This window comes from Carcharodon carcharias, chromosome 18 (genome assembly GCF_017639515.1).
Source record: "Carcharodon carcharias isolate sCarCar2 chromosome 18, sCarCar2.pri, whole genome shotgun sequence".
NCBI lineage: Eukaryota > Metazoa > Chordata > Chondrichthyes > Lamniformes > Lamnidae > Carcharodon > Carcharodon carcharias.
In genome coordinates, this window is record NC_054484.1 from 72,179,941 (window position 1) to 72,204,779 (window position 24,839).

At 43.8% G+C, this 24,839-nt stretch overlaps 1 protein-coding gene across 1 annotated transcript in view; it reads right to left on the reverse strand.

The window, feature by feature from the left end:
- Positions 1 to 1,640: 1,640 nt before the first annotated feature.
- The window catches only part of efhc2 (EF-hand domain (C-terminal) containing 2), a 118,090-nt gene continuing 94,891 nt past the window's right edge, over positions 1,641 to 24,839 (reverse strand). Inside the window, exons 12-15 of the mRNA XM_041211811.1 lie at positions 24,497 to 24,694; positions 7,861 to 7,953; positions 6,314 to 6,416; positions 1,641 to 1,756 (exon numbers count right to left, since the gene is read on the reverse strand). Of these exons, the coding sequence (XP_041067745.1) occupies positions 1,661 to 1,756; positions 6,314 to 6,416; positions 7,861 to 7,953; positions 24,497 to 24,694 (490 nt within the window). The 3' untranslated portion in view covers positions 1,641 to 1,660. The remainder of the gene's footprint in view (positions 1,757 to 6,313; positions 6,417 to 7,860; positions 7,954 to 24,496; positions 24,695 to 24,839) is intronic.

The window sequence follows — 24,839 nt, forward strand, 5'->3', positions numbered from 1 at the left end:
TGAGGGGGCTGGACAGGGTAGATAGGGAGAAGCTGTTCCCGCTCCTAAAAGGATCAAGAATGAGAGGGCACAGATTTAAAGTGATTTGCAAAAGAAGCAAATGTGACGTGAGAAAAACTTTTTCACACAACGAGTGGTTCGGGTCTGGAATGCACTGCCTGGAAGTGTGGGAGGCAGGCTCAATTGAGGCATTCAACAGGGCATTAAATGATTATTTTAATAGAAACAATGTGCAAGGTACAGGGAAAAGGCAGGGCAATGGCACTAGGCCATAATGCTCATTTGGAGAGCCGGTGCAGACACGATGGGCTGAATAGCCTCCCTCTGTGCCATTAAAATTCTGCGATTCTGTCAGCTTTTGCATATTAGGCAACACGATAACTGCTACAAGCTATGAATTTGATCTATCTACAAGTGATCGGATTTAGCTGGAGCCTTAAACTAGAGCCATGCTCATTTCCAAAGAAACATATGAACCAAGTGTTTCACCTGTTGCTGTTTCCAGTTACCCATTGGGAATGTGATGAATGTATTTGCTTTAGCCAACATGGCATCAGTCTCTTGCTTACTCATGAACTGCAAATTGATGTTGCTGACATCCACTGTTGCAACCTGGATGGATCTGGAGGCAAAGATGTTCAGGGCAATATACTAACTTTCTCATTTCCCTACCAGCTGTGGCAATGTTTAGAGATCTGGTTGCAGGAGGCAGTACAGGTCTGTGACAACCTCCTGATTAAGTCGAACCTCCTTATGTATTTGCTGCTCTGAGAAGTGCACGTATATTACTCTGAATCTATTATCCATGTAATAGAGGATAAGGATTTCCACAATCTCGCACCATATGGTCCTTATGCATGTTGCTGATACTTTTCCTCTAGTCAGAATAAGTGGTCAGAAAGGGTTCCCATTTTCAGAAGAAGAGGGTTGCCAGTACTTGCTCCCAACTTTAAGCTTCCTGAATGTTATCCACCCGCTGCAACAAAGAAAACTCAACAATTCTGCACCCAAAAACAATTCAGAAATAACAGCAAGTTGTCTGACAAACATCATAGCAATTTAAATTAGAGCAGGCCATAGTGTTCCTTTAATACCATTGCAACTAGTCATTTCAATTGTATGAAAATGTCTTCCACGTACTAATCATCGATGTAAACATATTTATCAGGCCTCTGCATGTTCCAGCAGGATTACCTATTGTTTATTTCAAGGCACACCTAAAAATGGTAAAGGGCAGGCCTCTAACAATAAGTCGGTAATATTTCTTTCAATTTTCAGTCTACTAGCATTGTTTGTAGACAAATGGAGAAAAGGGGACATGAAAGTTCATCTAAGATGTCAGTCATTGCTCCAGAAGTTGTTTTGCTGTAAAAAATGTCACCCATAAAGATTTGTGAAGGTTTAAAATATGTTGATTTATTATCAATTAATTAATCTATTAAATCCAAGTTACACACGGAGAAGCCATTTGGTAAAGCTCTTGCTGTTTCATTGTTTTAGGCTAATTTCTAACTGTAATTATATTAGTGACTTGAGTAACTGAAAGGCATTAATCGTTTCTTATATATGCTAAAACTCTATAATGAAACAACAATTGACCTGGTAGAATTTTCAAAAAGTAATTTCTTTAAATTTTTTCCAAGACCTATGCTGTGTCAAGTCACTCCTGCTTGCCAAACAAATCTTCTATGAAAGCTATATAGTTGATGCTCGTCACTTGCTTAGTTGGAAACTCTCCGCTCCCGGCTTTGTTAAGCTGAAACAACAAACAGCAGGAAGGAAACTTAGTTCAGCTTCTACATAGGAATCCAGGAAGTCAGCAGGCAGTTATACAGTCTGTGCTCCCCTATCCTGATCAGACCTTTGCTATAAATCACACCAATTTTCCTTCAATTTTAGGTGTTGAGTATGGATGAGTCCATCACGTCAACACAAATGCATAGGAGCAGAACTCCTCTTCAATCAGTATGAAAGCTGCAGGTCCCATCCCAAATTCTGAGGATAGGTAATTTAAATAGTTGGGGCAAGATGTTCAAATCTGTTGAGTCCTTTGGGAACTATGACCATCCCAAGGGCTTCAACAGAATGCGCTCATGATCTCAGCTGGTGAGAGGCCCATCAAGGCTTTATGAGCATAATGGGCTTTTGGTAGCCTCGGAACTTATGCAAAGATATTTTCTTGACGTAGGGGAAGCAGGTGAAGTACTCACACTCATCCCCTCCCCGACTAAAACATACTGCACATTTCAAATGGGGCAAATTCCAGCACCCATCAGGCGATCTGCCCATTCTCCACCCTAGGACTTGATTACAATTTTGGCCACTGCTTTCTTTTATACAAAGTGACAAGGCAGAGAGATGTTATATTAAGAATCACAGATAGAGGTACCATCATTGGTGCACTCTATAATTGACAGCCTATTGGTAAGATGAAGAGGAGAAAATCTGCAAGGCAATTAAAGAGAGGTGCGAAACTACAGATTAGTTATAATGGGTGACTTTAATTATCCTAATATAGACTGGGATGGAAATAGTGTGCATAGTAAGCGATGGAGGCAGTGGGGGGGAATGGGGGAGAACAGTTTCTGAAGGGTGTTCAGGAGAATTTGCTAGGTCAGTGTGGAGACCCCATGGGGGGGGGGGGGTCGTGCAGGAGTGGGCACAGACCTGCGCCGCCATTTTATGTGGGTGGGCCAATTAAGATCTGCCCAGCATGACGCACGCCCAGAAGCGCTAAGTGCTGTGTGGATTGGTGGGGGGGGGGGTGGTTACCTGAGGCGTGAGTGGTCACAGAAGTGCCTCAGGGAGATAAGTTTTAAGTTTTAAAAGTTTTAATAAAGAAGAAAAAAACATTTAAGACATGTCCCCTCATGTGACAGTGTCACATGAGCTGTGACATATCAATGAACTTTAATGAAAAAATGTATTTAATTTATAAACCCATCATGAAACCTCATCCCGCTGTCGATGATGTTCCATGAAAAATGTGAAGGCCGCTGGGCTCTTCGCTTGTCTGCCAACCTTAAGATTGGACAGGCAGCTTTCTCAATAGCCTTAATTAGTTAATTAATGGCCATAACAAGCCTTTGACAGTTCGGCGGGTGTGCATTCGACTTGGCTGCGTGCCCACCGAACTGAAAATCTAAATGACGCATGGTGATGTTGGGACGCATGCCCAATGTCACCCGGAGTCTTTTTAGGCCTCGGTGAGCGGGCTCCACCCCCACTCACCAAGTGGAAAATTCTCCCCTATGAATCTGGCCCAATGAGGAAGGAAGCATTGCTGCTTTGGTTCTGGGGAATGGAGTGGGTCAAGAGGCCAACATTTAGGGGACAGTGATCATAGTATCATAAGGTTTAGGTTAGTTATGAAGCCATCTTCCTACCTGATAGGCCTTCTCAAATCCCTCTTCACCTTCATTCTGCAATATGTCACTAATTATCCACTAGTACCCCTTCTGGATCATAAAATAAGCAGTAGCCACACAGTTGACACTTTGCAACTGAAATTATCAAGAGGAATAAATGGATCCTCAAATTATAGCATTGGATATTAGCCTATATGTGCTTAATGAATTTGCATGGAATTCAGAATATGCCAGCACCATTTTCCTAGATCCATGACATTATAAATACAATAGGTCTTAGGAAATGCTTGCCAGTACCCACTTTCCCACCGTGATGTCCTGTAAAATTTTTATGAAGATGACACCACCGTGCAACATATCCCACAAACTGAATCCAGACTTTTGCTGATTCTATGGGAAAAATTCTCCCCCCGTCGGGAGTTTGTGTGGGGGCGGGCGTGAACCCGATCGGCACCCCCGATCGGGGTCGCACTGCCATTTTACATGGGTGGGCCAATTAAGGCCCGCCCAGTGTTACGCTAGCCCAGAAGTGCTCGGCGCTCCCCATGTGGACAGAGGGGGATTCCCTGAGTCATTCCCTGTGCTCTTTCGTGCATGCGCGTGAAAGAGTGCAGAGATTTCCCTGAGGCACCTCTGTGCCTCATGGAGGTTAGCTTGACATGTATTAATTTAAGTAAAGATGGAAAAAACTTTTAAAACATGTCTCCTCATGTGACACTGTCACATGAGCTGCGGCATGTCAAAGAAGTAATGTTAAAATTTTTATTAGATTTTAAAATCCTTCATGAAACCTCTTCCCAACCATGGATGAGGTTTCATGAAAAATGTGAAGGCTGCCTGGGCTCTTCGCCTGTCCGCCAACCTTAAGGTTGGACGGGCAGCTCAGCTAATTGAATTAATTACTATTTAAACGGCCTTAATAGGCCTTTGACAGTTCGGCGGGCGCGCAGCCGACTTGGCTGCGTGCCTGCCAAACTGACAATCTAAATGATGTGCGGAGACACCAGGACGCCTGCCCAACGTCACCACGCGTCATTTTTATGTGTTAGCAAGCGAGCCCCTCCCCCACTCACCGACCGGAGAATTCTGCCTTATAGTTGTGTAAGCCAATTATAAAGCACTATTTATGATTATAAATTAAACCTGTTAGCAATTTCTTTAGTCAACAAATGATAGGGTACCGTAACTTGTTTTAAAATAAATTTTTCATCATTTTACTGATTTTAAAATTTTATTTTAGTTAAAATTTTCTTTTACTTCATCCTTATTCTCTTTTATGTTGCAGAATGGTATAGTCTAAACTGCTGTGCTCCCATGGATGTTGAGGTCGGAAACAAAATCAGAAAGTGCTGAAAACATTTAGCAGATCAATCGTGAAGAGAGAGGGGCAACTGAGGAATAATGATTTATAAGCAACTACTCCATCTCCAAATGAAATAAGTATAAATAATGTAGCATATCAAATTGTCACTAATTAAAATATTTTTGCTCCTGTTCATGTTATTCTCCAGTTTTAAAGAGGTGCTCAATGTGACTGGCATAATTTCTATTGTGAATGCCGATGAGGCTTATGAGGAATTACATTTTAAAAAATAATGGAGATGAATTACATTTTAAAAAATAATGGAGTGGATTTTACTAGCCCTCCAAGGTTGGGAGGCAGGGGGAGAGGGGTGCCCAAAATGGTAAGGGCAGGCAGGGGGTGGAGTGCCCATCGCCTTCCTGCTGTCACTGGCATTTTACCAGCAGTGGATGGGCACTCTACCATGTGGGGATTCAGCCTGATGAAGCCTGGCAGCCTCATTGCGAGCTCAGGGAGGCCCTTCTATTCAGGAACTTTGTAGCCCACAGAGGGATCCTACAGAGTGTAGAATGGATCTAAAATGGCTTTTTTTGTATTCATTCTTGACATGTGAGTATCACTGGCAAGACCAGCATTTGTTAGCCATCCCTAATTGCCCTTGAGAAGGTGCTGGTGAGCTGCCTTCTTGAACTATTGCAGTCTGTTTGGTATAGGTACACCCACTCTATTAGGGCAGGAATTCCAGGATTTAAACCCAGCAACAGTGAAGGAATGCTGACATAATTCTAGGCAGAATGGTGAGTGACTTGGAGGGGAACTTGCAGGTGATGGTTTTCCCATGTGTCGGGTTTGGAAGATGCTGTCGAAGGAGTTTTGGCATTTCGCTGCACTGCATTTTGTAGATGGTATACACTACTTGCACCGTGTGCCAATGGTAGAGGGAGTGAATGTGGATAGACTATCAGTCAAGCAGGCTGCTTTGTTTTGGATGTTGTTGAGCAACTTAAGTGTTTTTGGAGCTGCTCTCCTCAAGCAAGTGGAGAGTATCTCATCACAGTCCTGACTTATGCCTTGTAGATGGCGGAGAGGCTTTAGGGGAAGCAGGAAATGAATAAGTTGCAGCAGAATTCCCAGCCTTTGACATGCTCTTAGAGTCACAGTTTTTATATGGTTGTTTTAGTGAAGTTCCTGGTCAATGGTAGCTTCCAGGATGTTGATAATGGGGGATTCAATGATGGTAATGCTGTTGAATAACAAGGGGAAATGGTTAGGTTGTCTCTCGTTGGAAATGGTCATTGCCTGGCAATTGTGTGGTACCAATGTCACTTGCCATTTATCAGCCCAAGCAGAAGTTCGGGTGTTGCTGCATGCAGGCACGGATTGCTGCATTATCTGAGGTGTTGTGAATGGTACTGAACACTGTGCAATCATCCACTAACATCCTCACTTATGAACTTCTCAAACACATAGGTCTTACCTGGGTAGAATATGAATCCTTTACATGTAAATTAGAAAGTATTGGTTTCAAATAAAGCAAAATAGACCAAAAATCTAGTAATATCAGTAAAATTTTTATGAGTGTTTAGACATTGAACTACTGCAATGCAACTTGATACAGTATATATTACATTATGTGTCCTACCTGCATAGGCAGCTTTACATCTACAGGTGGTACAGGGTTTTCTCGCCAGTTCAAGCCTAAGATAAGGTTCCGGTATGCCACTTGTCCATCAGCACCTTGAAAACTTAAATTGTTTTGAAATAAATGTGGTAAGACAATAAGAACAGAGTTGTGCTCTAATGAAGTATAGAGTATACCCACTAGCCTCTCACCATATGTTCCCAACAAACATTATAAGTGACTTCAAGGAAACTATTCCCTTAAATGATGAATCTGAAGTGTACTCTGCAGTTCCCAGACTCAAGCAACACTGTAAAATATTTTCTCAAACCTGCAATGCTACTTATGTATTCTTGGAAGCTGTTTTTTTTTATATATAGAATTCAAATAATTAAGATGGAGAGCATTATTTCAATTAGCATGTTGTCTCAATTTGAAGAGAAGATTTTAACCCAGCCATTATTCACAGAATTATGACTAACGGCAACAACACAAGGGGTGAAATACATGAACAACACTAAAAGTAGCAAAACTTATATAATTAGGCAACATTTTCCAGTGCCTGGTGGTGCAATCTGTTGGATCAAAAATTTGCTGTGTTGCATATCAGAGGACTTTGGACTCTCAATTCCACATACCACTAATCCATGTTCCAATTGGCTGAGCTCCAAATGGAGGCCAGACACTTGCCCATAAAGAGAAAATCTGAAGCAGACACCTTTAGGCAAAACTCATGTGCCTCCTAGTGGCCAGTTCAGAGCATCTCCATTAGAGGCCTCAGAGCAGGTCATCAGTTCCTCCACAATTATTCTTCTGCAAAATGTTCCATTTACTGGCATGCGATTCTGTCACATTTACTATTTTGGTAATATAATTATTGCATGTGCAGTACTTATAAATAATAGTTCCCAGCTGTTTATGCTGAAGTGCAGAGCACTTAAATTAATTGAAGTTAAACTGCTATTTACTTTCCCTAAAGCTACAGATCTGTGTGCTCCCTCCTCCTGATCCCAATCATTTTCCACTAGGCAAAATTGAATTCCCAGAAGAACCCACATAATGAAAAAGTGTGTTGCCAGAAGCCTCTTACCAGCTGACCACAAGCTAAGGGGCTGTAAAAACTTTCCAGAGTTTTACCTGATGCCACTAAATATCATTTTAATTATCACTGAAAAAAGCATGATCACAATTTGTGATCCGTGATTTGTGAGCAGGTCAAAAAACTGTCAGTAGCAATACAGGTAGCAATCCTGAAATTAGCTGGACCCCGATTTGCATATGGATTTTAGGATTCTGCCTGTTTTGCGTTGTGAGTGCAGAATGGTACAATTTTTTTTCTTAAATTCTACAGTTGCTAACATCCCATTCTAACCCAAACACGAGCATGAACATCGACTATCATGCACATATAATCCTATTATAATTCTTGTAATGTCCTAACCCAAACCATTAATTATCACTGCAACTTTTCTCCCTGGTGGGTTAACGCTGTTATCACGCTACTACAATAGTAGACAATTTATCAATGATTGTACATAACAGAATTTGTATTTGTTGTATAAACCTACTTTGAAATCATTTCATCAAGAATATCATTTGGTATCGGCAGCTGGAAACCTTTCAAAATATTTCTACTTTCTTGGGCTGGCAAGAATCCAGTTCTGTTGGAAAAAAAGGCATTACACTAAATAGGTCATAACCTCCACACTTAAAGAGTACAACGATGAGACCTGGCCATTGGTACAGTTAAGGAGAAAAACACACATCAAAAAAACTTGATGCTGAATTTCCAAATTTTCTTCAGAATGTATGCTGTTACGTTGTGTTTAAAGCTAAGAAACAATGGAGGAAATTTGAAATTTCGTGCTGAATATAATTTTCCTGGATATTTTTAACAATGCAAATCTTGCAATCATCAAGGTCCCTCCCACAGTGCATAGCTGCACTGTTTAAATTTGCAGGAGCCTCCCAGGTTATTGCATCTCCTGCAATCGCTGCAACTTTAGACAAAACAATGAACCAACAGCTCCTTCTATCAAGACAGACACGCGTAAGTGAGAAGTTGCTGAGCTGAAGAGGATTTTTAAAAACATGTTCCTTAATTTTTTTTGATAGCTGACATTTGACTTCATTTTAAGATAGAGCTTTCATCTCTTCGCAGAATTTTGTTCTATCCAACCCAAAATCTACCCTTGGATCAATTTTAGATAAGAAATAGTCATACACTTGATACCATCATGATGGAGGAGCAGTTGCAACAGCAGTAAATACAGGTCAGGAGAATGCATGTATAGCAATTCTTCAAGGGCCTTTCTGAGGAATTGCTATGAGAAAACTGCACTTTTCCAAGGATGGTAATGGACTCCCTACCATCTTCGTCACAAAGGTTTATATGTTACTTCACTGCCACTACTGCTTCGCTTCAGCTCCACATTCTTCCGAGCACAGTGCAGGTCTGGTCAGGGTGGATCACCAATTCCAGAGCGGATTTGACCCGATTGGCGATGACCTTGGACAGAATTTTATAGTCCACATTCAACAGTGAAATGGGTCGCCAATTTCTAATTTCTTCCCTTTCCCCCTTGTGCTTGTAGATGAGGGTGATAATGCCTTTCCTCATGGATTCTGACATACTGCCGGCCAGGAGCATACTCTTGTACATTTCTAGCAGGTCTGGGCCGATCCAGTCCCGGGCAGGAAGATCTCTGACAGCCTCGTGCTGCTCAGGGATATGATTGCCTACGTACAGGACAGGGGTGTGGATACCTGCCTCATCAGCCTGGATCAGGAGAAGGCCTTTGACAGAATATCGCACACCTATATGGTGGATGTGCTCTCCAAAATGGGGTTTGGGGAGGGAATTCGCAATTGGATCCAACTGCTCTACACTAACATCAGTAGTGCAGTCTCAATCAATGGGTGGGAATCAGATAGCTTTCCTATTAAATCTGGAGTCAGGTAGGGCTGCCCTCTCTCGCCTGTTCTTTTCGTGTGTTGCATAGAACCCTTTGCTGAGTCCATCAGGAAGGATCCGGGCATAAGAGGAGTGACGATCCCAGGTAGTGGAGGCACTCAGATCAAAGTCTCCCTGTACATGGACGATGTCGCCATCTTCTGCTCTGATCCACTGTCGGTGCACAGACTTATCCGCATCTGCGACCAGTTCGAACTGGCCTCGGGAGCCAAGGTAAATCATGGGAAGAGCGAGGCCATGTTCTTTGGGAACTGGGCTGATCGATCCTTTGTCCCCTTCACTGTCAGGGCTGATGGCCTGAAGATGCTGGGGATATGGTTCGGAGGGACCAGGGCACGCGTTAGAAACTGGAAGGAGCGAGTGTCTATGGTGAAAAGGAAACTGGGCATGTGGGAGCAACGCTCCCTCTCCATTGCAGGTAAGAACCTGGTCATCAGGTGTGAGGCACTCTTGCTGTTGCTGTACATGGCGCAGGTCTGGCCCATTCCACACTCCTGTGTGGTGGCGATCACCCGAGCCATCTTCCGCTTTATCTGCAGGCCGAAAATGGATCGTGTCCGCAGGGACACGATGTACAAGCCTCTAGATAAAGGGGGAAAAAACGTGCCCAACATCGCCCTCATACTGATGGCCACCTTTGTGTGCGGTTGCATCAAGTGGTGCGTAGACCCTCAGTATGCAAACACCAAGTGTCACTACATGCTGAGGTTCTACCTGTCCCTGGTGTCGCGAAGGATGGGTCTGGCCACAATGCCGCGGAACGCTCCAAGTAGTTGGACCGTGCCGTACCACCTGTCGCTCGTGGGAAAATTTATGCAGAGAAACACCTTCGACCACAAGTCCGTCAGGCAGTGGTCGGCACGTAACATCTTAAAGGCCCTGAGGGAAAAGGAGAGGGTGGATCCTGTGGGATGGTTCCCTGAGCAGACTGACAAAGTAATTTGGCAGAAGGCCTCATCACCAGAACTTTCCAACAAACACCAAGATGTAGCTTGGCTGGTGGTGAGAAAGGCCCTCCCTGTAAGATCCTTCCTACATGCCAGGAGTCTCACCCCCTCTGCACGTTGCCCTCGAGGAGGCTGTGGTGGGGAAGAGACGGTTGTTCACCTCCTTGTAGATTGTGTCTTTGCAAAGAAGGTCTGGAGAGGGATGCAGTGGTTGCTGTTGAGGTTCATCCCTAGCAGTTCTGTGACAGAGGACTCTGTGCTCTACGGGCTGTTCCCAGGGACACACACCGAGACAAACATCAACTGCAGCTGGAGGATCATCAACTCGGTGAAAGATGCTCTTTGGTCTGTCCGAAACTTGTTGGTTTTCCAGCGCAAAGAGTTGTCCCCGACCGAGTGTAGCAGACTAGCACTTTCCAAGGTCCAGGACTACGTGCTGAGGGACACAGTTAAGCTTGGGGCAGCCGCCGCAAAGGCGCAATGGGGAAGGGTCGCTGCCTAAGACCTTTCTGCCACAGTGCACTGGGGGGCTGGGAACTGTAAAGAGCCCCTCAGTCTGTACAGATTAAAATGTATGTCTGCCAATGATTGAAATATTCATTGTTTTTTTCTGATACACCTTGTGTTTCAGTTTGTAAAAGTTGAACCTGTTTGTATTTTTGTAATGGTGATTTAAAATGTTCAAAATGTTTTTGAAGATTTATGAATAAAGTATATTTTTGCAAAAAAAAAAAATCCATGGTGCAGGTCGGCAGGAGGAGAGATGCCATGGTCAAATGTGGGGCCAGGAGACCCTGAAGGGCTGCCTTCACAAGGGCATGGAAGCAGATGGCCAGGAAGATCAACTCCTGGAGTCTGGACCTAAGGACCTGACAGCAGTGCCACAAGAGGTCTAATTAAATCATGCATGTGGTCAAGGTCAGTGAATGCAACTGACATGACAACTCCTCACCACCAGCATCATCTCACACTGCTCAATGCACCACACCCTCATTACTTGTCCATAGCATTCCCTGACACTCAGGACTCATACCTGACATCCAGATTCACTCTCACTCTCTTGTTGTCTCCACATACCTTTCGCTACTCAGCTATGGCAGGAACGTCATTCGAACATAATGCTACACAATCACTGACGGTCTGTCCAATCACTTGCAAGACAATGTGACAAGCAATAGCAGGGGACAGGGCAGAAGTGGCGGGGGCAGAATGCTTGAATTTCCTGAACTCTACTGAGGAGCTGCATCTCTGCATCATGGGGCCAACTGCCAAAAAGAGGTCCAAAAAGTAGGCACTTGGATAAGAAATTGGCTGAGTAATAGGAAGCAGAAAGTAGTGATAAATGGGTGTTTTTAAGATTGGAGGAAGGTCTGTAGTGGAGTTCTCCAGGGATTGGTGTTGGGACCCTTGTTCTTCCTGGTATATATTAAAGACCTAGACAGCGGTGTTCATCAATTTGTAGATGAAATGAAGATTGGAAACATTGTCAACTGTGGTGAGGTTAGTCTTGAACTTCAAAAGGACATAGACATGTTGGTGGATTGGGCAGGCAATGCAGAGAAGTGTGTAGTGATTCATTTTGGCAGGAAGAATGTGGTGAGACAGTATAAAGGGAGGAACTCTAAAAGAGGTGCAGGAACAGAGGGACCTCGGTGTATATGTACATAAGTCAATGAAGATGACAGGGTGTGAGAGAACAGTTGATAAAGTATATAGTATCATAAGCGTCATTAATAGGGGCATTGAGTACAAGAGTAAGGAGGTCATGTTGAACTTGTATAAGACACTAGTTAGGCCTCATCTGGAGTTCTGCGTCCAATTCTGGGTGCCATACTTGAGTAAGGATGTGAAGGCATTGGAGAAAGTACAGAGGAGATTCACAAGAATGATTCCTGTTTTCCTTGGAGAAAAGAAGGCTGAGATGAGACTTGATGGAGGTATTCAAGATCCTGACGGGTATGGACAGGGTAAATATTGAGAAACTGTTCCCACTCAAGACAGCATCAAGAACTAGGGGGCACACATTCAAAATAATGAGCAAAAGGGAAAAAATTGAGGTGAGGAAATTTTTTTCATCCAGAGGGTGGTTGGAGTCTGGAATAAACTTCCTGAAAGGGTTGTGGAGGCAGGTTCAATTGAGATATTCAAAAGGACATTGGATGGCGATCTGAAAAAAAAATTTTGTGCAAGGTTAAGGGGATAAGGCAGGGGAGTGGGACTAGGAAGAATGCTCTTTCTGAGACCCAGTGCAGACTTGATGGGCCAAATGGCCTCCTCCTGCACTGTAAAGTTTCTGTGATTCTGCGATTCTATGTTGCTGAGAGCCGTGGGACTGTTGGCATCTTCCTGTTTTATGTCCCTACTTGACTCCCAGAACATCCTCATCCTGATATGTAGTACGATGAACAAGCTGCTGATGATGTGACCATGGATCTCTTGCTCTCTACCCCACTCTCCTTCCCTCACGCCAAACTTCTCTTCTAAGTTCCTGCGTTCAAAACCTAAGGTGCCTGCCCAGTCACAGCAGCTCCAGGAGGAAGAAACAGAATAACAACATGGGAGTGATAAAGAGGCCCCATCCCTTAATCTAACCCTGGCAGCCAGACACTGGCACTGCACATAACTTGGAGGCTAGCATAGAGTTGGGATCAGCACTTTTTAAAAACTAATTCTTGGGATGTGAGCATTGCTGGAAATGACGGCATTTATTGTCCATTGTTAACTGCCTTGAGAAGGTGATGGTGAGCCACCTTTTGGAACTATTGCAGTCCATTTGGTGTAGATACACCCACAGTGCAGTTAGGGAGGGAGCTCCATGATTTTGACCCAGCAACAGTGAAGGAACAGTAATTTAGTTCCAAGTCAGGGTGTTTTGTAACTTGGGGAAGGGAATGTGCAGGTGGTGGTTTTGCTATGCTTCTGCTGCCCTTGTTCTTTTAACTGGTAGGTGTCATGGGTTGATGGAAGCACCTTGGCAAGTTGCTGCAGTGTATCTTGTAAATGGTACACACTGCTGGCAATGTGCGCTGGTTGTGTTAGAAGTGATTGTTTAAGGTTGTGGATGGGATGCTAACCAAAGCGGGCTGCTAACCAAAGCAGGCTGCTTTGTCCTGGATGGTATTGAGCTCCACAAGTGTTGTTGGAGCCGCACTCATCCAGACAAGTGGATTACACTCCTGACTTGTGCCTTGTAGGTTTGGGGGGTTAAGTGGTGAGTTACTCACTGCAGAATTCCCAGGAAGCTACAAAGGGATATAGATAATGTGAATGGGCAAAGATCTGGCAAATGGAGTATAATGTGGGAAAGTGTGAAATTGTTCATTTTGGCAGGAAAAATAAAAAAAAGCATATTATCCAAATGGTGAGAGATTGCAGAGCTCTGAGATGCAGAGGGATCTGGGGGTCCTTTTACACAAATCACAAATGGCTAGTATGCAGGTACAGCAAGTAATTAGTAAAGCTAATAGAATGTTATCATTTATTACAAGGGGAATTCAATACAAAAGTAGGGAGGTTCTGCTTCAGTGATACAGGGCATTGCTGAGACCACATCTGGAGTATTGTGTACAGTATTGGTTTTCTTATTTAAGAAGGGATGTAAATGCACTAGAAGCAGTTCAGACAAGTTTTGCTAAACTAATACCTGGGTGGGTTGTCTTATGAGGAAAGCTTGGACAGACTAGGTTTGTATCTGCTAGAGTTTAGAAGAGTAAGAGGCGACTTAATTGAAATATATAAGATCCTGAGGGGTCTTGACAGGGTCATTGTGGAGAGGATGTTTCCTCTTTTGAAAGAACTAATACTGGGGCCACTGTTTAAAAATAAGGGGTCACCCATTTAAAACGGAAATGAAGAGAATTTTTTTCTCTCAGAAGGTTGTGAGTCTTTGGCACTCTCTTCCTCAAAAGGCAGAGGAAGTAGAGTCTTTGAATATTTTTAAGGCAAAGGTTGATAGATTTTTGATAAGCAAGGAGGTGAAAGGTTATCGGGGGTAGGCAGGAATGTAGAGTTGAGGTTACAATCAGATCAGCCATGATCTCATTGAATGGCAGAGCAGGCTCGAAGGGGCTGAGTGGCCTATTCCGGCTCCTAATTCATATATATGTTTGTATGAATGTTGTCCAGTTCTTCTTGAATGTGTGCAGGGGCTGATACAGTATCTGTAGAGTCAAGAATAATACTGAATACTGTGCAACCATCAACAAACATACCCACTTTTGATCTTATGATGGAAGGAATGTCATTGATGATGTAGCTGAAGATGGTTGCTTCTAGGGACACTACCCTGAGGAACTCCTGCAGTGATGTCTTGAGGCTGAGACGACTAACAATCAAAAACCACAACCATCTTCCTTTGACTCCAACCGATGGAGAATCATTGAGCATGAATAGGCCAGGGGTAAAGGATGGTTCATTTCTCACTGGAGGGTGAGGTGGCAGTCAGGCACTGTGCAGAGTGCACAGATGAGAACTCAATGACATGGCATGCAGGAGAGTGCTGAACCGGCATGCACACCAAGATAGTGGGTGGATTGGCCTGCCTCCAATCACTGTCAAAGAGCATGGAGGAGTCTAGTTCCTACTTGACAGAAGACATAATGCAGAGCTTGCCCTCTCTGCAGTTTATGCTCCATCTCGTGTTGCAAACCCAGAGGCACTGGCATTACTACCCCCATATTGGTTGCAGCCTTTGTGTGGACAGGACACCTATAATCCTTTGTCATTCCTGTAAGGATGTGGCAATACTCTATAGCAAATGGACCAAAACACTAGCAAAAACACTTGTGTACTCTTAGTAATTTTTCAACAGAAAACATTCCATAAATTTTATTTATCTGCAATTGGGGTGCCTGGCCCTTTAAATAAGCAAGGCCTATCTTGCTGCTTCATGCTTCTTTTCTCTGGAGTGGACAATGCAGGTTGCCAGGAACCATACTGTCCAAATTTGGAATTGTGACACCACATCAGCAAATTAAGCTGTTTGAGGTCAGGATAGTGCCAATTCGACATGCTCGGGCGCATGCAGGGGATGCAAGTGTGTGCACCCGAATCAATGAAGAGCACCATTTGGGTCATACAGATAGTGGCCCGTTGTGGTGCCTGCTCCCCACAGATGCATTATATGCCTGCGTAATGCCACTAAAAGCAAATGAATTTCTTAGTCAATATCTATGTAAAGCATTAGCTTTTTAATTAGGGTTTCAGATTCCTGGGGCATTGGAACCAGTTGTGGGACAGGAGCAACCTGTATAAGCCAGATAGGTTGCAGCTCAACAGATCTGGGACCAACATTCTTAAAGGGAGATTAAATAGTAGAGTGGGGTGGGAGGAGATGTGGTTTAGACTAATTTTGCAGGGGGAGGTGTGATTTTAAGTATTATATGCTTAATAAATCTATAAGCTCTTGAATTTAATGTTTCAAGAACCTTATTATGAGGAGTAGATCTATTATTACTATATCTAATCCTTAATAAGTATGCCCATGGGGAAATCTATCTCTTGTCTGAAGTTGTTGTGCGTGTGGGTTTTGGGATTTGGGAAGAAGTGGAACTTTTTTTTGGCAGGGAAAAGCACTTCAGGAAATTAAGTGCAGGGATCAATGATTTAAAAAGAGAAGGAATGATTACAACAGATTTGCTTGGTAACCAATAATCAGTAAATGAAATTAGCACCCTTTTCATCTCACCTTTCTAATACTGCTACAAATTATCAGGGAAACTGCTAACACATTTCTGTGGGGGGACTGACTTACATCAATTGCAGGACCAGCATAACTCCAAGAAAGTTCCGTATGCTTCATGCAAATAAGCCCTGAGAGAATTTGGTAGGAGTTAGATTTGCACTGCTAAGATGATCGAAGAAACTTATATTTATCGTAGTAACAGAATAAATATGTAAATGTAAATTTCCTTAATCTTTTTAGCACAATAATGGCATAACAATTGGCCTAAGTGCTAAAGGTAGCAAGGAAGTTCAAGATCCAATGTTAATAAAGAAGAGCATAAGCCAATGAATATTTCTTCAACTCATTGTGCTGTGACAGCTGATCATATATTTTAAACATACCTCTCAAACCATTGGTTAATTTGACACCTTTTTAATCCAACATTTTGGGTAAAGTTTCAGCTCATTTGATACTAGTTGTTTGTTGAATTGATGATGGCATGATTTTTTTTTTAATTCATGGGACATGGGCATCACTGACTAGATCAGCATTTATTGCCCATCCCTAATTTCCCTTGAGAAGGTGGTGGTGAGCTGCCTTCTTGAACCGCTGCAGTTCATGTGCTGAAGCTATACCCACAGTGCTGTTGGGGAGGGATTTCCAGGATTTTGACCCAGCGACAGAGACGGAATGGCAATATATTTCCAAGTCAGGATGGTGAGTGGCTTGGAGGAGAGCTTCAAGGTGGTGGTGTTCCCATGTATTTGCTGCCCTTGTTTCTAGATGGTAGTGGTTGTGGATTTGGAAGGTGCTATCTAAGGAGCCTTGGTGAGTTCCTGCAGTGCTTCTTGTAGATAGTACACACTGCTGCCACTGTGCATCAATGGTGGAGGGCGTGAATGTTTGTGGTATTGGTGCCAATCAAAGGGGCTGCCTTGTCCTGGATGGCGTCAAGCTTCTTGAGTGTTGTTGGAGCTGCACGCATGCAGGCAAGTGGAGAGTATTCTATCACCTTCCTGACTTGTGCCTTGTGGATGGTGGACAGACTTTGGGGAGTCAGGAGGTGAGTTACTCACCACAGGATTCCTAGCCACTGACCTGCTCTTGTAACCATAGTCTTTATATGGCTATTCCAGTTCAGTTTCTGGTCAATGGTAACCCCCAGGATGTTGAAAGTGGAGGATTCAGTGATGATAATTGCCATTGAATGTCAAGGGGCGATGGATAGATTCTCTCTGGTTAGAGATGGCCATTGCCTGGCACTTGTGTGGTGTGAATGCTACTTGCTACTTGTCAGCCCAAGACTGAAAATTGTCCAGGTTTGCTGCATTTGGACATTGACTGCTTCAGTATCTGAGGAGACAGATTGCAAATGGTGCTGAACATTGTGCAATCATCAGCGAATATCCCCACTTCTGACCTTATAGTGAAGGAAGGTCACTGATGAAGCAGCTGAAGATGGTTGGGCTGTGGACACAATAGCTTGAGGAACTCCTTCAGTGATGTCCTGAACTGAGATGGTTGACTTCCAATAATTACAACCATCTTTCTTTGTGCTGGGTATGACTCCAACTAGCGGAGAGTTTTCCCCCTGATTCCCATTGACTCCAGTTTTGCTAGGCCTCCTTGATGCCACACTCGGTAAAATGCTGCCTTGGTGTCCAGGGCAGTCAATCTCACCTCACCTCTGGAGTTCAGCTCTTTTGTCCGTGTTGAAGCAAGGCCGTAATGAGGCCAGAAGCTGAGTTACCCTGGCAGAACCCAAACTGAGCGTCAGTGGGCGGTTACTGCTAAGCAAGTGCTGCTTGATAACACCGTTGATGACCACATACATCACTTTATTGATGATCTCAATGGGTGGTAATTGGCCGGGTTGGATTTGACCTGCTTTTTGTTGATGGGACCTACCTGGGAATTTTCCACATTGCTGGGTAGATGCTAGTGTTGTAGCTGTACTGGAACAACTTGGCTAGGGGTGTGGCAAGTTCTGGAGCACAAGTTTTCACTGCTATTGCTGGAATATTGTCAGGGCCCATAACTTTTACAGTATCCAGTGTCTTCAGCCATTTCCTGATATCGTGTGGTGAATCGATTTAGCTGAAGACTGGCATCTATGATTCTGGGGACCTCCGGAGGAGGCCGAGATCAATCATCCACTCGGCACTTCAGACTGAAGATTGTTGCAAATGTTTCTTTTGCACTGATGTACTGGGCTCCCCCATCATTGAGAATGGGGATATTTGTGGAGTTTCCTCCTCCAGTGAGTTGTTTAATTGTCCAGCACCATTCATAACTGGATGTGGCAGAATTGCAGAGCTTGGATTTGACCCATTGCTTAGCTCTGTCTCTCACTTGCTGAGGTTGAACCAGGGTTGATTCCCTGGCTTGGTGATAATGGTATAATGAAAGGTGTGCCGGGCCATGAGGTTACAGATTGTGGTTGAGTACAATTCGGCTGCTGCTGATGGCGCACAACGCCTCATGGTTGCCCAGTCTTGAGGTGCCAGATCTGCTTGAAATCTTTTTTTTAAATTCATTGACAGGATGCAGGCGTTGCTGGCTAGGCCAGCCTTTATTGCCCATCCCTAATTACCCTTCAGAAGGTGATGGTGAGCTGCCTTTCTGAACCACTGCAGTCCCTGTGGCATAGATACACCCACAGCACTGTTAGGGTGGGAGTTCCAGGATTTTAACCTAGCAACAGTGAAGATATATTTCCAAGTCAGAATGGTGAGTGGCTTGGAAGGGAACTTCCAGGTGGTGGTATTCCCATGTATCCGTTGCCCTTGTCCTTCTAGATGTTAGTGGTTGTGGGTTTGGGAAGTGCTGCCTAAGGAGCCTTGGTGAGTATCTGCAGTGCACCCCTTGTAAATGGTGCATACTGCGGCCACTATGCGATGGTGGTGGAGGGCGTGAATGTTTGTGGTAATGGTGCCAATCAAGTAGGCTGTTTTGTCCTGGATGGTGTCAAGCTTCTTGAGTATTGTTGGTGCTGCAGTGGTATAGGCAAGTGGAGAATATTCCAACACACTCCTGACTTGTGCCTTGTAGATGGTGGACAGGCTTTGGGGAGTCAGGAGGTGAGTTACTCACCACAGGATTCCTAGCCTCTGACCTGCTCTTATAGCCACAGTATTTATATCACTAGTTCAGTTCAGTTTCTGGTCAATGGTAACCCTCAGGATGTTGATAGTGGGGGATTCAGTGATAGTAATGCCATTGAATGTCAAGGGGTGATGGTTATATTCTCTCTTGTTGAAGATCGCTATTGCCTATCTATCTCACTTAGCACGGTGGTAGTGCCACATAACACAATGGAGGGTATCCTCAATGTGAAAACAGGACTTTGTCTCCACAAGGACTGTACAGTGGTCACTCCTACTGATACTGTTATGGACAGATACATCTGCGGCAGGCAGGTTGGTGAGGATGAGGTCAAGTATGTTTTTTCCTCCTGTTGGTTCCCTCACCACCTGCCGCAGACCCAGTCTAGCAGCAATGTCCTTTAGGACTCGGCCAGCTCAGTCAGTAGCGGTGTTGCCGAGCCACTCTTGGTGATGGACATTGAAGTCCCACACCCAGGGCACGTTCTGCATCCTTGACTCCTTCAGAGCTTCCTCCAAGTGGCGTTCAACATGGAGGAGTACTGACTCATCAGCTGAGGGAGCGCGGTATGTGGCAATCAGCAGGAGGTTTTCTTGCCCATGTTTGACCTGATGCCATGAGACTTCATGGGGTCCAGAGTCAATGTTGGGGTCTCCCTGCGCAATTCCTTCCTGACTGTATACCACTGTGCCACCACCTTTACTGGGTCTGTCCTGCCAGTGAGACAAGACATACCCAGAGATGGTGATGGTGGTGTCTGGGACATGATCTATATGGTATGATCCGTGAGTATAACTATGTAAGGCTGTTGCTTGACTAGTCTGTGAGATAGCTCTCCAAATTTTGGCACAAGCCCTCAGATGTTAGCAGGGAGGACTTTGCATGGTCGACAGGCTGAGCTTGTCATTGTCATTTCCGGTGCCTAAGTCGATGCCGAGTAGTCCATTTGGTTTCATTCTTTATAGACTTCGTAGCGGTCTGATACAGCTGAGTAGCTTGCTAAGCCATTTCAGAGGGCATTTAAGAGTCAACCACATTGCTGTGGGTCTAGAGTCACATGTAGGCCAGAGCAGGTAAGGACTGCAAATCTCCTTCCCTAAAGGACATTAGTGAACCAGATGGGTTTTTATGACAATCGACAATGGTTTTGTGATTATCATTAGACTTTTAATTCCACATTTTTACTCAATTCAAATTCCACCATCTGCTGTGGTGTGATTCAACCCTGGGTCTCCACAACATTACCCTGTGTCTCTGGATTGCCAGTCCACAGAAAACTGAAAAGAGACACAAGGATGGGTAAGCCATCAGCTAAGTGATAAGAGGTACCAAATGCATGATCCAGTCAGACAATTTGGATCAGCTGAGTGCAAAATGGAAACAAGTGTGGGTGGAGCTTATGGGCCACCCCTAGGTGCCAACCATCATTTTTATGGTGGATAATGCCAATTCAAAAAGAAAATTCTGATAAGGGAGAAGGGAAATATCTGCATTTACATCATCGGTTGATCTGTTTGCTTTCAATCAAAATTTTCCAAGATAGCCCAGAAGTTGGTTTCTTTGTTCTTAACCTATTAACCTGCTTCTCTCTGGAGTGCAAAAGCAAAATACAGCAAGTGCTGGACATCTTAAATAAAAACAGAAAATGCTGGAAATATTTAGCTGATGTGGCAAACTCTGTGGAGAGAGAGAAAAAAAGTTAACATTTCAGGTCAATGGCCTTTCATTAGAATTAGAAAATGTTAGAGATACAACGGGTTTTAAGCAAGTATGGAGGCAGGGAAAAGTGGGAGGGGGAAGAATAAAAAGGTCTGTAATAGGGTGGAAGACAGAAAGAATTAAATAACAAAAGGTGTAATGGTGCGAGACAAAAGGAGATGGTAATGGGACAAGTACAAAATCAAAAGATGGGTCAAAGTTGGTGTAAGTGAGAAAAACAGAACCATCAGCAACAGCTGCAGTTCTAAAAAAGAAAACTGGGGCAGAGACTATGCTCTGAAATTGGGGAACTCAATGTTGAATTTGTAAGGCCGTAAGGTGTCTAATCAAAAGATGAAGTGCTGTATTTCAAGCTTCATTGAAACATGTATAGGAGGCTGAAGTCAGAGTGGGAGCGAGACAGAGAGTTAAAATTGCAGATGACTGAAAACTCTGAATCACCCTTGTGAGCTAAATGGAAGTGTTCTGAAAGCAGTAACTCAATCTGAGTTTGGTCTTCCCAATGCTGGGAAGACCACAACATGAGCAATGAATTCAGCACAGTAAACTGACAGAAATACAAGCAAAATGTTGTTTCACCTGGAAGTGTTTCAGGCCTTGGACAGTGACATGAAGGAGGTAAAATGGCAGATGTTGCATCTTCTGTGATTGCATGGGAAATGCTGTGGGAAGGGGAGGTGTTGAAGGTGATTGAGAAGTGGACAGGCTGCTGCAGAGGGAACAGTCCCTTTGAAATTCTAAAAGGGGAGAAGAGGGGGAAATGTATTTGGTAGTGGCATTACGCAGGAGGTGGCAGAAATGGCAGAGGATGATCTGTTGAATGTGGAGACTGTTGGGATAGAAGGTAAGGACACTGGGAACACTATTGTGATTCTGGGAGGATGGGGAAGGGATAAGAGCAGAAGTGTGGGAAATGTACGGTTACAGTTGAGAGCCCATGGAGTCCTTCCAGGAAGCTGGGTTGGGAGGAAGTGTCATTAATATAGCTGTGGAGTCAATAAGTTTATACTGGATAGTAGATGGTCTATCTCCAAAAATGGAGTCAGAGAAGTCAGGAAGGAAAAGGAAGAGTGACAGATGGACCATGTGAAGGCTAGGGAGGGATGGAAACTGGAAGCAAAGTTGATTAAATTTTCCAGTTCTAAGCAAGAGCAGGTTACAGCACCAATACAGTCATCAATATCAATACACCAGAAAACAAATTGGGGGAGGCGACTGAAAAGACAGGCATAGCTAAGTCCAATTCAGGTTTCCACAGCAATACCTTTTATTTGGTTGTGTTAAAAAATAAAGTTGTTCAATGCAAGAGCAAATTCAGCCAGATGGAGGAGGGTGATGGTGGATAGGGAATGGTTGCGCATCCATTCAAGGAGGGAAGGGAAACCCCTCAGACCATTCTGGTGGGGATGGAAGTATAGATAGATTGGACATCCAGGAAACTGAAAACTTTAAAGTGGCAGAGGGCATTGGAAGACTCCCGGATGTTAGAGGGAAGAGACTGGATAAAGGAAGAAAAAATAGAGACAAAATAGGAAGACATCAGTTCTCAGTGAGAAGAACAGGTTTGTGTATTTATATGTTCTCAGATTGTGGCCAACACTGGTAAAGTTGCATTTGTTGTCCCTAGCTGCCTGAAGAAGGTGCAACTTGAGTCACACATAGACTAGACCAGATAGGGGTGGCAAGTTCACTTCCCTGAGAACATTTGTGGACCAATGACTACAATTAGCCATAGTGCACTTGTGTTACGTACATGCAAATCAGATAAGTTTCCCACTCCTGGTCCTATCACTGCTGGAAAATATGGATTTACCTGTGGATTCCTCCTACTTAGCCTTAGCTGTGATGCTATCCTTGATCAAAAAGCTCACCATACTCACAGGCTGATGTTTAAAAAGTGGGCACCTGGATGAGGTAACCAAGGCAATTGATGGATGCTCATGAACCATACCATGGGTGAAGAAAAAGGAACAAAAACTGGCAAAAAAAAAGTCAGCAAATTACGTATGGATGCATTTGTTCAATGCATTTGTAAATGTATCTGGTCCCTGATCTAATAAAATTCTGAGATTTATTCTCTCCTTTTTGGTTCTGTTTGTTTACACTATTATAAAATTGTAAATAAATTGTTGAGAAAGAGAAAATTTATGGATGAATTTCATGTAAAATCTTCTAAAGTTAAAATGCTATTTTGATATCAATAATCAAGAAACATGTATATATTAATGCTTTAAGGAGCACTTTAATGTGAGACAAAGGCAAATGCTAAGGCTGGATTTTCCATGCCCACCACTGTCGGGCGTGTTCAGTCGCATGAGAGGACAATATGGCAAGAAGGCCAAAAGTCGGTTCCATGATGTTGTGAAATCAGTTTGTGATCGTCTGGTCTGCCCGCAAATGGCGGGCCATGTTCCCCACCATTGGACGTCGGGAACCTCATTGCAATGCATCAGCTTATCATTATAAGGCCCGCCCGCCAGACTCATCACCCTCCCCGCTGGATCATCCACCCTCGTTAGCGGGAAAACATGCTGGCATGTTTCACAACAGCATATATAAGGCGTGCACTCGGCAGGCTGCACTTCGCTCGGGACTTCAAAGTTTGTTTGCCTACCTTGCTTCGGTCAGCACTCGCTGTCATCAACGCCAGGCTTCACAGACAGCACCACATCACTCTTGTGGGGTTCACAGTTAGGTCTCTACTTACCAAATCAGCCATACGTAGGTGGCTTTGAATGGCTGTAGGGCAAGGTCTTGCTTGGGGAAGGGGGAGAAATGGCCTCAGGCAAGGGAAGAGGCTGCAGGATGAGAGCTGTACTGGGAAGGAGGATATCCCAGAGTGTGTGTATGGGGGCACATGTTGATCTGCAAGTGGCCACAAAATGATGAGGGCTGAGGAGGTAGTCTTCTGAGGAGATGAGGCCAGATGGAGATGGGAGGATGTGTGTGAGAATGGCTGATGATGTCCCTTGAGCTGGCAGTAAGTGAGATGCCAATGAATGTGTGATGGGCTTGTGTGTGTGAGTTTACAGTGATGAGATGGTTGCCTTACCCTGGTTGCACGGATGAGGTCAATCATCCTCTATCTGCATTGGATGGCCAACTCTTCTGTGCAACATTGGCACTGATCACCACTGCCATTGTCTACCAAGCCAGAGTGGTTATGTGGCTGCCCCTCCTGTGGCCAGATACGGGGTAGAGGACATCACAGCAGGCCTCCACAGCATCCAAAAGGCATTCGAGTGCTTCAGTCTTCTTGTCTTTTGGGGCCATGTCTTCTTTGCTGCAATCTTGGGCTGGAAGCACTGAGTGCAGCTGTACTTTAAATATGGTGCCTGCCGTGATGAAGCAATAAGGTAATGGCATAGCAGGTGAATCAGAGCCCACCCACCATCGAAATGGCATTTATCCCAGGAACACATAATTAATGCTGCGGGTTTGGGATGATACTGCGTGAAAAGCCGCCATTGCAGCCAGCGGCCGCTACCACACAATACAAATCTGGGACGATTCTGCCCTTAAATTCTCATACATCTTCTCATATGCTGTTGCCAAAAGATCAAATTGAAAAAATATACTTACTTCCATGAATCTAATGAATTGATTTCATGAACAGATGAGATATTTACAGCCCAGTACTTTAAAATTGCTATAGGCAGAATATGAATTGTAGAATATGCATAATATAGTTAAATATTACATTACAAAATCTCTAGAAGAATGCTAGGGACTCACTATGATAACCCATCATAATACTGACGTTGTTATCTGATATTTATTGCTATATTTGTTACCTTTGTCGATCCTCATACATAAAGACCTCAGATATTTTGGCAAAATCTTCAAAGGCATCCTTTCTCAATGCCTCTTGGACAACATGCAGTATGAGACAAACATCTGTCTTTTGCTGTTCACGGATGCTATAGTAGCGGCCTATTGTCATGACTTCATGTTCAGTGAGCAATCCTTCTCCAATCTGAATCAAAATATCCCTGTTTAGAAACAAAGAATAAATAAATTCTTACAGGCAAAATAATAATCTATAATATATTAAAACATGGAAATAAATTCTTGTTTCCAAATACATTGTATCTGTAGGTGATACAATAAATGTAATGTTACCTGACTAACTGATAG